Here is a 13,352-nt window from a genome sequence, read left to right as displayed (position 1 = left end):
CACCTCACAACTCGAGGGATTTTCAATTGCAGCACACATTTCAAACGTTTGCTGTGAAATAACCGGCAACAATACGAACCTCCCACTAGCACGACTAGATGCAGACTGAGCGGCAGACGCACAGACCAAAGATGGCCACGCTAGCTCCGCCCCTTCTTGCTACAGACAAAAACGTAATCTATTTTGTGGATAGCCCTCGTAGATTGGGCTGCACTAAAGTCACCCAGGGGCTTTTATGTTTATGGGTGGATTTGAACCTGGGACTCTTAGGTACCCAAGTCCAACACTTCACTTTAGGACCTAAAGTGATTTAGGACCTAAAATTTTAATTTTGATTTTCAGAGAGCTCATTTATCATTATTTTATTTTGTGCCAACCAAGCTAAGCACCATGTTTTCATTTCAAGAAAAGCTATTTTTCAAAGGAACCTTACATCATAATAGCAACACAAGTAGGGTTAGATAAGACTTGAGTCTTGGGTGTTTGGCAACTTCCAGTATCTGTACTCTTCTTCACTTTACTTAAAAAAAACCCTGCAACTAGCATGCTAAAAAGCAAAACACCAAACTCATCTATCCAGGTTAAAAATAATGCTTCTTCTCCTGTACATACATCAAGGGCATTCTAATAACATTAGAATGTTTGGGGGCTTCAGTCCATTGTTTGATTTAGAAACCTCACCACTTGCCATGAGAAAAACGAAGTCTGTTGCAAGCACCCTAGAGTAGAATTTAATAATCAGTAGGAAGCAGCCATACCAGCTTAAAATTTGGTAAATTGGGGGCTGTTTGATTCAGAAAGCCCAGCATAGCTCTCATTTTATACAAGGTTCTCAAAATTCATTGGCCCATAAGAGAGCAAGGGCCTTCAGATAAAGTACAGAAAAATAATGTAAAGTCAGAATAGTGTAAATCCAAAAAAAGAGAAAGGATAAAAAGAGACTTACCTTGAATTCTTTTTCAATATTAGCCAGTTTGGCAAGCTCATTGCTAAGTTCTAGAGCAGTGAGGACTGGATCTTCACTAGACAAGGACAGATAAGCTGGACTGGCCAATCCTTTGTATGCATTTATTCTCGATCTAGAATGACTAAAAGAATCTATCTTCTGTTTCTCAGTGCAATCATTGCACTTACAGAAATAATCATGGGGCCTCTCTATCCTTGCCCCTTTCATTAGCAGCATGTGTACCACCTCATACTTCTGACAATGAGCAGCTAAAATGATGGGTGTGATGTCTGGGGAGAAGCGGGTGCCATCTTCATCATAGGAATAAAAGTCATCATCTTGGAGTTCCTGCTCACAGGGGCTCAGAGTCAGCCGCTTACTAGCTGCAAACCCAGGATGATTCAAGATGGCTTCCACAATCCGGATATATCCTTTGCTGATTGCAAGTAACAAAGCATCTCCAATTCGTGCCAGATTCTCCTTCTTTAACAAAAGTTCTGTCACTTCAAGATGTTCATTTCCTACAGCAAGCTGCAAGGCATTTTGGCCCATATAGTCAACGCAATTCACATTTAATGTTTTTGACTCTTCCAACATTTTGCGCACCACAGGAATGTTCCCATATTCTGCAGCATCCAGAAAACGTTCTTCTTCAGCTGTGAGGCTTGTGCCCCTGTCATTAAACATAAAAGCTGGACCTCTAATGGCTTGCCGTCTTCCCTTTTCTCTCATCATAGTCATTTGTCTCAAAGAAGGGCTTCCATCAATGAACCTACTGACCAAAAACAGTCATTATGGAAATTTTTCATGGCAGCATCTCTACAGAATCTAAACCAGCTTCCCAAAATCAGCTCCTTTACCCAATTATCTACTGTTCACACTTTATTTTGACAGTTGGTCACCTCTAAATAATATTTCATTGCAGTGGTAATTACTTTAAGATCCTGCATAAATAAAAAATCTACCAGAAATAATTGTCCAAAAGATCTATTCAGATAGACAAAAATATTCACAAGTAGGATGTTCTTAAATGTAATTATACATATCGCTCTCTCCCATTAGAACATTATATTTTCTCAAACAAGATTAAATTAGATATTTTAGGAAATCGGTGGTATTATATCCACTATGGTGGTCATAATTAGTTTATTTGTCAGAAACAACACAGTTTCATAATTCTGTCAATTAGTTTTAACATTTCTATTCTGTAGTATTTTTATCTGTGTTTATATTTGTGCTTTGTAACATACTACTGTATATTAGTTGCATAAAATGTTGGTTAGTGACAGAATTACAGTTTGAATTTATTTTTTACCAAATGATGTATCATTGTTACTTGACTCCAAATACAAAATATTTAAGACACAAATATTAATGAAATCTGAAGCTTTTCTTTTAGGTATTATGGACAAACCAATCAAAAAACAGTTTGGGACACTATTGATGACTGCTGCAAGGATTGTATATGCTAAACATTGGGGGCGGGAGAGATATTGACTGTTGAAGAGTGGATTTTAAAATTGTCTAAATTAGCAGAGATGGCAAAACTAACTGCTTTGATTAGAGACAACAGATTAGGCAGCTTTATAACAGACTGGAAGCCGTTTGTGGATTTGCTACATGCTAAATACAATGTCAGATGGTGAAGAGAGGAATAGAAGATTAGTGTAATATTTGGGATAACTTATTGACTGTTGTTTTTTTCTTTTACATATATATTGTGATTAGATGTTGTGTCAAGTTGATTATTAGGCAGATTTCCACATCTGGGATATTTGTATATTTAATATAGAATTTTGCTAAATATAGATGGGAAAGTTTGTAACTATTTGTAGTTACATAAGGGGAGAAAAACACATTAGATTTTTAAATTTTATTTTTCAGCAACCAGACAGGGTAACTTTCTAACTGAATATTTTTAAAGAGACTAAAAAGTTGCATCTACGGTATTTATAGCATTTCTCTCCTTTTGAAATGAAAACATGAAAATACAATTCTCAAACTGTCATACATCATCGAACAAAACTAACAGATTACAAAACAGGACATCCAATTTTCATTCTGCTACAATCAAAAGATTCTTAGCAGTATATAAGACATGACATCCTGGAGATTGAGAATTTCCCTGAGGATGGACTCCAGGATGAGTCCAAAAGCTTGGAATTACAAATCTCTGATCCTGGTGACTCAGATTGGATTTTACAGTATATAAGATACTTAGAGGACCCATAGCAAATAACATTTAAATTGTCTAGGTTAAAATAAATAATAAGAATAAAGAACATATTTACACATTAAATTCCAATCAGTCATAAAATGGCTTCCTCTTAATTCAGTGGAGGAAATCCAGCTTCTCTCTCTTCCAGAAGGTCAGGAAAGTTCCACCTCATGAAGTAAGATGATACACAGCAGAGGACGACTGCCTAGCCTTAGCCCTTGTCACATCACAGAAGTGATAGCCCACCAGCATTTTTTCTTACATACATAAAAACTTAAAATATTTTGCGATGGACAGAATGTTTTACAGTAAAAGTATTTTCATTTACCCCAGTTTAAAATCACCACAAAGGGCATAAAAATATGTAATAGCACTCAAGCTGCTTCAAGTATGAAAAAGCTTTTCATCAGAGGAAAATATTTAATTTGCTCTCTGACAGATAATACTGTATGATGCTTGCTGCCTGAGTAGTAAATCTGTTAGGTATTCCTTCTGTTCTCTTGGATTATTTTATTATTATTTCTATTATTATTATTATTATTCAGACTCAATTCTAAACTGACCAAAGCCTTCCTTTTAATGACTTCCAGTAGAAATAGACTCACATTTAAATTACATATGTATAACCTTTACTGAAAGTTTAATAAAATTAACTTATGGAAACAGGAACTGTAACTTTGTTGGAAATAAACGGAAATTATCCAGCATCATTACTTTTTTATGATGGTATGAAATTTTATGTATCAAGCCAGGAGCACTTCCACTTTGTAGTCATGTATCTTTCTGCATGGCTCCTTAACTAAGCATTATTGCACATCAAAGGTGGAAAACATCTTCCGCCTTGGGAAACCACGAAAATACAAACAGTCTATGGCAAAGATTAGAAAGGGCTGGAATTTTAGTCCCCTCTGAGGTAATGATTCTGCTTGATTTTTCATCTATTCTGACACATTGTGGTGTATTCACCCACATTTACTTTCTTGAAAACTGACAAAAAAATTCTAATTTGGCAATTTGCCACTACGTTTTGGCAACATAATATCCAAGTAATCTGGGGCCAAAAAAATCAAAGAAAGACCTACAGCAGCTATGTACAGACTCTGGGCTGTTTATTCCAGATGCATGTTTTTTTATATGCCCTCAAGTTTATTTCACTGCTTCCTTCATTCTAACTATGTTGGCTGTCTAAAGAAATGTACTTTTTAAAAATTAAGTAATATGATTGTAATATTTTACTTTTGATAAAGGAACCACACACACAAATCTAACTTAACTTGCAAAATTACATAGCATAAAAGTATTGTACTTGCTAATATTTACATATATGGACTTTAAAAAAAAAATACATTAGTATTTGGAATGATAAATATATAAACTCTGTTCTGTTTTAAAGGTTAACCAATACAAATTTATTACTCTACCATGACTGCAATTCTGAAACCATTTCTTACTTATAAAATACCTGCCAAACATATTTAATAGCAATAACAATAACAATAATGCTACATTAATTAAATTGCTCTCAATTGTTGTAATTAAAACATTTAAGCAGGTTGATGCAACTTGACGTCCTCCAGATATGTTGGATACCATGCGGAATTATTGATTCTACTGACAGCATATTGAAATCCCACATTTTTTGTGGGTACTGAACTAGGAAATATCTCTAGTTCTGGAGAACCGGTAGCAGAAATTTTGAGTAGTTCGGAGAACCGGCAAATCCCACCTCTGACTGAAGGTTTTATAGTATCCTTCCCCTGCCACGCACACCAAGCCACGCCCAGAGAACTGGTAGTAAAAAAAATTTGAATCCCTCCACTGGCTGGGTCATCTTTATGATGGCTGCAGTGCCTTGGGTCACACGATCCCTTTTGTGACCTTCTGACAAAGAACGTCAATGGGGAAGCCAAATTAACTTAACAACCGTATTACTAACTTAACCACTGCAATGATTCACTTAACAACTGTAGCAAGATCGTAACATGGGACAAAAGTCATTTAACAAATGTCTCACTTAGCAACAGAAATTTTGGGCTCATTTGTGATTGTAAGTCAAGGACTCCCTGTATATGCCTACTTTACACTAAAGTAAACTATTATCTCTAGACATAAGTGTTGCAAATATGAATAGCAACAGAAGTCTGACTGTCTTGCCACACAAGACTCTTTTAAACTAAAACACTATACCTCATACATATAAAAAAACCTCCCCATATGAGAATGGAGCTTCAGAAACACAGCTAATCATTAGTTATGCTGGCTAGGAACTGTAGCTTTTGTCATTTGTCAAAAGTACATTATTTCTATTTGAGTTGCTATCATTTTTCTGGAAAAATGACTCCTTAAATGCTCTTTAAAATGACGATATAGAAAAGATTAGGACAGAAACCAACTTTTTAAAATCTAAGACACACCTGTGAAACAATATCTCCTTCCCATCCAACTATCTCCTTCCCATCCAAGTATCATCTTTAAACATTACAAATTTTCACGTACAAATGCCAGAATCTCATACAAGATTTTCTCTATTCTGTCTTTCTACACATTCATTTTTAAAAAAATCAATTTCATTTTGAAAATGAAAGCTGGTGCTTTGGTTGCAGTTGTCCATAGCCCCTGTTCCTTGGTATCATCCTGCATGGCGGCTTTTTAGGCAAAGTCACTGTTTTTTCTCATGTAGCTTTGCTGCTGTTCTCTTTTAGCCAACAAGAAAAGCGCCTACTAATGAAGTCAGTGAAGAAGAAGTGGGATGGATCTGATTTCAGGACATCACTGGAATTCTCAAGGCTGTTTTATTTTCATCTCCTCCCATATTTGGGCAGCTCCCAGTTTAAAATAATGTCAATGAAACAAAGATATAGAAAGGCAATTTAAGAGAAGCAGCCCCAGATACACACTGCCGGGATTGGCATAATTAGATTGGGGTCAGTAAAATTAGCCAAAAATGACTAACTCCTGGGCAGTCAATCTCCTGCTTCAGGGAAAGGAGGTAACTGAAACAACAAACACAGGGAAAGGCAAATAAGCTACAAAAGCTTGAGAAAGGTGGTGATGTTAAAACTTACATTTCAGAGCAACGTTAAATGGAAGAATGCACACACACACACACACACATTCACTCCTTAATCTTTTCCAAACAGAAATAGCAAAACTTTCTGGAACCTTAATAAGAGTTGGTATCAAAAGTGGCAAGGTGAAAATGAAAGGAAGACAAAAAAATGACATGCTAATAAATAGGACAAATGCTGTGAGACAGAAATAATTGTGATGGGGGCCGGCAATGCCCTCACTTTCAAGCATTCTCAAAATAGGCCTCCAATCTCACCTTCAATATGCCTTCTCTTCATAATGCATTACATATTTTCCAAATCTTGCACCTTTAGTGGGATTGTGTTAGCTTCACAGAAAAGGTAATACTTCCAAAATGGTACACTATGACAACCTAAGAATGTTCCACTCATAGGATGTGGCTGAGATGAATACTGTATGTCCCAAAGGGAAATTAGTGTCCTTGATATACAACAATAAGACTGAAGTAGTGGCAAGATTCTTTACTACTCCTTAATTTGACAATGTCAATTCAAAGATTAGATAGATGATAGATAGATAGATAGATAGATAGATAGATACCGTTAGGTAGGTAGATAGATAGATAAATTGCATATAAAGGTACTGTACATGTACACATATTCATCACATATATACATACATGAAAATATATATGTAATCCTCAATTTATGACCACAATTGATGTTGTTGCTGTTTGGCTGCCATCAGAACTAGCAGCAGAGTCAGATGAAGAGGAGGTTGAGGGAGCGCCTGGCCAGTTTGGGAGCTTTGGAAGGCTTTGATAAGGAAAGAGCATCAGAGGCAGGTCCAGCACCTTCCGTCCTCCCCCAGGTGGTGAGGCAGCTGTCTTCGGGGCCTGAGCTGAGTGAGAGGAAGGAATAGATGGGCCCATCCCAGATGTGCATATGTATAGAGGGGAAAGGAGAGAAGAGCAAGGGAAAGCAATAAGCCAGCTCTCAGGGGAAAGCAGAGTAGACGTTAGCCAGCTCTTCCCTGGCTGGGAAATAAATAATAGGTGTTTGGGAGTGACCAGTTGTCACAGACAACCATTCATTTTCTAGTATATAGCAAGCAATTCAGATTTGTTGGGACTAATTACTTGTTGGGTTTTTGTTTATCCGTGTGAATAAAAAACTGTTCCTGCCCTATTTTGAAAAGGAGTTTGTTTTACTTGCAAGTAAGTGGCTTATTATTATTTGTGAAAGCTGGGTCAGAACCATTGAGTCCAAAATTTCTTTTGTTAAGTAATACATTTCTTAAGTGAGTTTTGTTCCATTTATTGACCACAGTTATTAACTGAATCTCTGCAATTGTTAAGTCAGTAGCAGGGTTGTTAAAAAGATGATTGCATGATTCCGGGACCCTGAAACCATCATAAATATGAACCAGTTGCTGAGTATCTGAATTTTCATCACATGACCATGGGGATGTTGCAACAGTCATAAGTGTGAAAAATGGTCATCGGGCAATTTTTAAAGTGTAATTATAACTTGAATGGTCACTGAATGAACTGTTGTAAATTGAGGAAACACATATATACCCGCACAGTTGTTAAAATCTGTCTAATTAAAGGTTACAATCATGGGTACAGAATCTTACTGTAATTCATTTCATCACTGCCGATTAATTTTTCTTGCCATTTAGAAATACAAAGCAAGTTGAAGGAAAGGTAATTTATTTTGTAAGTAGAAGCATAGCAAAATGATTACATCAATTCAAAAGCCTGAACTGACACAGTAACTGGAGCTTTTTTCTTGGCAGCTATTCTAGTGGCTTGAGAAAAACACTCCTGATTCATCTGTTCCTATTAAATAAATGTTCTCATTGTCAATTAAATGTATTCATTAGAATATTAGAACTGAATGAATCTCACAATTCCATAAATTACAGTAAATTTGGAGAAAAGTTTTACAAATCCTTCTCATTTGGACACTTCATATATATTTTTTACAATTATTTTATATGGAGAGCCAGTGTGGTATAATGGTTAAGGTGCTGGCTTAGAAGCCAGGAGTCTGAGTTCTAGTCCTACCTTAAGCATGAAAACTTGCTGGATAACTTCATACTAGTCATCCTCTCTCAGCCCAACTCACCTCACAGGGTGGTTGTTGTGGAGAAAATAGGAGAGAGGAGTATTAGGAATGTTCGCCACCTTGAGTTACTTGTAAATAAATATAGAATAAAAATAAATAATCAATTTAAAGTGGTTATGAATATAAATTATTTTTAGCAAATAAAAGGTTTAAAAAACATCTGTAAACAGGTCAAGCTACCAAATTCTGATATCTTATAGAAACTGCCTGAAATGTTCTCAAGAATGAGCTGCTTTTATAAAAATGGATTGGAAGGAGTATTGGGTTGCCTTGGGCATCTTTTGCCAACTTTGTACCCTTGGATGGAACTGATTGCAATTGTTGGGATTTTTAGCTGAGAATTTGGGAAACTTAAAATTTGGAAGCTACAATGTGGAAGTTCCTACACTGGAGAAAAGTGGTTTTGCAAACTCCTGATCAAAATGCTACAGAATCATGTATGTTCCACTGCAACAAGCTTGCAAAACTACTTCCCAATGTTACTTGAATTAGGTCTTGTGTTTTCTGTTCGCAGTATAGAGACTGACTGAACAGAGAAAGTAGAAAACACAAATGTATTCTGAGATATTTGGGAACTATCTGTGATTACTCAGTTCCAGGAAAATTGTCCCTTCTCAATTATTCACACGCACACACACACACACACACACACACACACACACAATATATATGTATGTATGTATGTATGTATGTATGTATGTTAGCTTCCCTTTAAGTTTTGTTAGAATAGAAAAACATTTTCTATTTCATTATAAGTCTTATTGCTCATCTTCCATTTCAAACTCTGAAGAATTTTCAGAAAAGAGCTCATCCGTTTAGGTATCATTTCACTCATACAGTTCTTTAGGTTATCATTCTTCACTGTTCTATCCTTGAAATCTTATTGCTATTGCTACATTGTTAATGTGCTCTTATTTGTAGATTTTTAGAATGAACCCAAGTAAAACTGTGTTCCATTAAGTTTCCTGTGGTCCTCCAACTTCTTTTGGCCCTAAACCCAGATAATTGACTATGTTAAATTTCACGGTGTCATTTGACTCGCATATCTAGGAAATACTCTGACTGGGTATATCTAAGCCAAAAACATTGTCTCTTATAAAAAATTGCAAAAGAAGATCATAGCCAAATGGCCCCATCCAACTTCATGATTCTATTCTGAGATGCTTGATTTCTCAGCTGCCTTTTCTATTGTTTTCGTAAAGATGTATATTTGGATATATCCTGATACAATGATGGGTTGGTTTGGGTTTAGCAGCTTATGTAAAGCCCATTATGGTAGTTTCATAGCTTAATTTGATACCGCCCAATTTTGATCTATGATTTTTTTTAAAAAATATGGCTATGTATGACATGTGAAAAGATGTGTTTCAGTGATCTCACTACTGAATTATACTACCTTTTACCCAGAAACTGTAAAGGGACAATACTGACCCTTGTATAGATATCTGCTTAGTCCAGCCTGACATTCAAAATCAGGAGACTGGAATGTGTGAGTGTGTGTGCTAAATTACAACTCCTTAGCCAATAACCCACACCTCTTTTAATTTTAAACATCTATATTCAACAGTTTATATTTTCAAAACTTATATTTCACCATTTCTTGTTGGCTACTTTGTCAGTCACCACATGACTGAAACAGGGGCAATCAAAAATATTGAGATTTGTTGGTAGACCTACCTGTTATTTCCATTGTTACTGACTCCCACCCTGCTTCCTTTCAAGATATGGGACAGCAGCATCAAGACATTGAGATTGTTAGAACCTAAACTTTGAAACTTCTCTCAAAGTTTCTCAGCCATACATAGTTGAGGGAGAGGGAATAAATTATATTGTGCATAGCTTTTGTTTGTTAGGACCGCATGTTTAACAAAAAAAAACAGCCATTCCACGACAGAAAAAAATCCTACAAGTGTAAAATATTATGCAAGGATCTTTAGTCTAAAGGGGCAACTTGAACATTGTTAAAATAGGCAAGTCTAGTCCGACTGTGCAGTAAAGAGTCAAACTTCGGGGCGACAAAATTAAATTTTGCAGGAGCCTGGAAAAAGGGACAGACAATCCCACAATAAAAGGCGTTATCAATTCCCAATTACTGAATAACCTCAAGACCAACAAATCGCGATTTAGGAATTCCCGCTCGCCATAATACCCCCACCCCCAATTCTCCACACACAGAACTCCTAAAAATGTCTTCTCCCGTCAACCGCACCAGGAGCCCCTGAAATGGCGAATATTTATTCTTCCCCCGACTTTAAAACCTGCTCTCCACCGACTAACAACTGCACCCTTCTTCAGCGAAACTCGTCCCACAGCTGCCCCCAACTCCCGGGAGCTGCCACTGAGGGCGACCGCTGCTGTCCGATGCGACAAAGGGGGACCCACAGACCGCTAAGGGAATCTCCCTCTCTCCGAGAAGGGGCGCTCTCCCACCCCTCAGCCCAGGCCGGCTTTAAGAGCTTACACATTGCCCACCACTGGCAAGGGCGGGTGGCAGCCGTAGGTTTCTCGCTGGGTTTTCACCGCCTGGTGCTGGGGAGGCTCCAGCCCGCCATTGATCCCCCTCCACCCTCGACGTGCTCGGGGTTGCTGTGAGGGCGGCGGCAACGGGGTCTCTTCTTCTGAGGTGCCTTCTTCTTCCTCCTCTTCCTCCTCTTCCTCCTCCTCCTCGTCCTGCTGCTGCTGCTGGGTGAAGGTCACGCTTCCCCGCTCCCTAATTCTTTTGCTCGTGCCTGACATGCCGCGGCGGCGCTTTGGCTTCCGCTCGGTAGGAACCGGCCGTCCCTCCGCTCAGTTGCTGGTAGCCGCTGAGGGGCAAAAGAGAAGCCCAAGACGCTGCCGGCGACCGAGCAGCAGCAGCCAGCCAGCCAGCCAGCCAGCCGCTGGAGAAGCTACAAAGGTTTCCTCCCGGCCGCTTTCGACCCCAGTAGCGCAGCGAATCCGCGAGGGAAACCGAACAAGAGTCAGACCAGGGACCGAGAAAGCCAAGCAACTCGAAAGGCAGCAACGAGGCTCCGCTGTTACCGCCGCGCCTTTTCACCGCCTCGAGCCGGGGCTGAGCTGAGGCACGGAAGACGCAGGAGGGCGTCCGCCATCTGAAGATAACGGTCGGTCGGCGATCAGAAGGCGAAGAAGCAGGACTTCTTCGTCCCTCCCGATCAACACATCCGCACCGAGGAAGGGAGACGCCGGGCAATTAGAGAACCGGCGGCAGGCACTGCAAGAAAAAGAAATTCCGGCCGCGGTGCAACTTGGCGGCGGCTGCTGCTGCTGCTGCTGCTGCTTGCAAAAGCTCTCCGAGCAGCCCGTTCCCAGCGCTTTAGCCTTCAAGGCGCGCATTTGCTAATGGAATCGGCTCACCCACGTGTACTACTTTTAAAGAGGCGAGCATCCCTTCCAATGTGAGACGTGTTATCACCTGCCTGTCAGCGGTGCCCTTCCGCCTTTTCCCTCAGGCAAACAAGGCACCCGGTCCCTGTGCTAATCAACAAATGCAGCTTCGATCCATCACGAGAAAGAGCCCATTCGGCCTCCTCTTCCCACCTCCGCGGCCGTTTTGGGGGTAACCGTCCTTGAATGAAGGAGGAACTTTATGCGTGTAACAACCCACCGAGAATTTCAGTTCTGTCTCCTTTATTCTCACTGTAGGCGGTGCAGGAAGCCGTTGTAAGATGCTGGAGCACAAAACGAGCCCTGCTTTGCATTTTGTCCTTGGGTTCCGCTACCTTGCTGTCCTCCCGCGGTTGAGGAGCACCAGGTCACCTTCAGTGGGACTCCTTTATCTCGCCCATCATATTCTGGGTATGCAATGGGGAAAGCACAATTGTATCCTTCACTATGAGCTGCCTAATGCCCTGGACCAGACTTCCGTGCCATGAATTAAAGAAATGATAATTAAAAATAAACCCTCTAATGAACTCCATATACCATGCTGAACCTTAAACTGTCTAACCAGCCTTTAGTCTAGCAGACTTCGGTTCATGTGTTTTTGATGGTTCAATGCAGTGTAAGAACCCAGAGATTTGGGTTTATTGAATCAACCATCATTCAGTTAACGGAGGATAACCATATCGTATGAATACAGTTTATATATATTAAATCACCTTCCAGTTGTTGTTACCTTAATGAATGGTCTCTACAATTATGCATATTAAGCTTTACCATACCACTACATTTTATTGTTCTATGATGTTACTCTTATTTCCCAAGTGTTTATTTAAAAACCTATCAAGTGAAAGCTTCCAATCCATGCATTTGATGAAGTCTTCGAAGGCCCATTAAGTCTGTACTGTAATGGTGTGTTAGCCTTTAATGGGCCATTAGTCTTATATCAAGTACAATAAATATAGTAATAAATAATTATTATAAAGTTTCAAGGATCAATTTAAACATGGTTCAGTTGCTCATTCTCAAATCTAGGGACTTAAAATCTTCTTATAGCTCTTAAATGCAGGCAACGTGAGATAAAAAGTACATTTTAAACTGAAAATTGCAAATCAAAGATGAATAGTTTTCAGTTTTATTTACAGTAATTTGAAAATATTTACGTATTCATATAATTTACATATATACAATCAAAATAAATTATCATACAAATATTTTATTTAATCAATTTTATATTTTTCGATATATTTTTTTTCCTAACATAATGTATAAATTTGTTTTTCCTATAAGCTTATTTCCTGATCTTAATTAAATTACAAGTTTAATTACATTGTAATTAATACTTAGTGGGAAAACATTGCTATAATATTGATAATTTTTATTTGAAAATATTATGCTGTATCACAAACTTGTGAATAAAAATCTTTATAAATGTGAAATTAGCATAATGCTATTATGCCTTATATCCTTTACTGCATGATTCAAATATGTTTGATTTTTATTAATTTTGATTTTTAATTAAACGTGAATTATGGGCTTGTTGAAATCTCTGTCGATTGGTGAGTGTATGTGTGTAAGCGAATGAACACAGGACCTCTAGTTAATATACATGAAATCTATTCCTTCTTTCCTTGCAACAGATTAG

The 13,352-nt window shown here is 38.3% G+C and overlaps 1 protein-coding gene across 1 annotated transcript in view; it reads right to left on the bottom strand.

The window, feature by feature from the left end:
* TRPC3 (transient receptor potential cation channel subfamily C member 3) overlaps nucleotides 1-11,149 on the bottom strand; it is a 47,114-nt gene extending 35,965 nt beyond the window's left edge. The window contains exons 1-2 of the mRNA XM_026697990.2: nucleotides 10,788-11,149; nucleotides 947-1,718 (exon numbers count right to left, since the gene is read on the bottom strand). Of these exons, the coding sequence (XP_026553775.2) occupies nucleotides 947-1,718; nucleotides 10,788-11,062 (1,047 nt within the window). The 5' untranslated portion in view covers nucleotides 11,063-11,149. The remainder of the gene's footprint in view (nucleotides 1-946; nucleotides 1,719-10,787) is intronic.
* Nucleotides 11,150-13,352: the final 2,203 nt, after the last annotated feature.

Source organism: Pseudonaja textilis, chromosome 6 (genome assembly GCF_049901715.1).
Source record: "Pseudonaja textilis isolate UNSWEBS1 chromosome 6, rPseTex1.2, whole genome shotgun sequence".
Lineage (NCBI taxonomy): Eukaryota > Metazoa > Chordata > Lepidosauria > Squamata > Elapidae > Pseudonaja > Pseudonaja textilis.
Note: the sequence above shows the minus strand (reverse complement) of the source record. Positions and strands in the feature narration are given on the sequence as shown.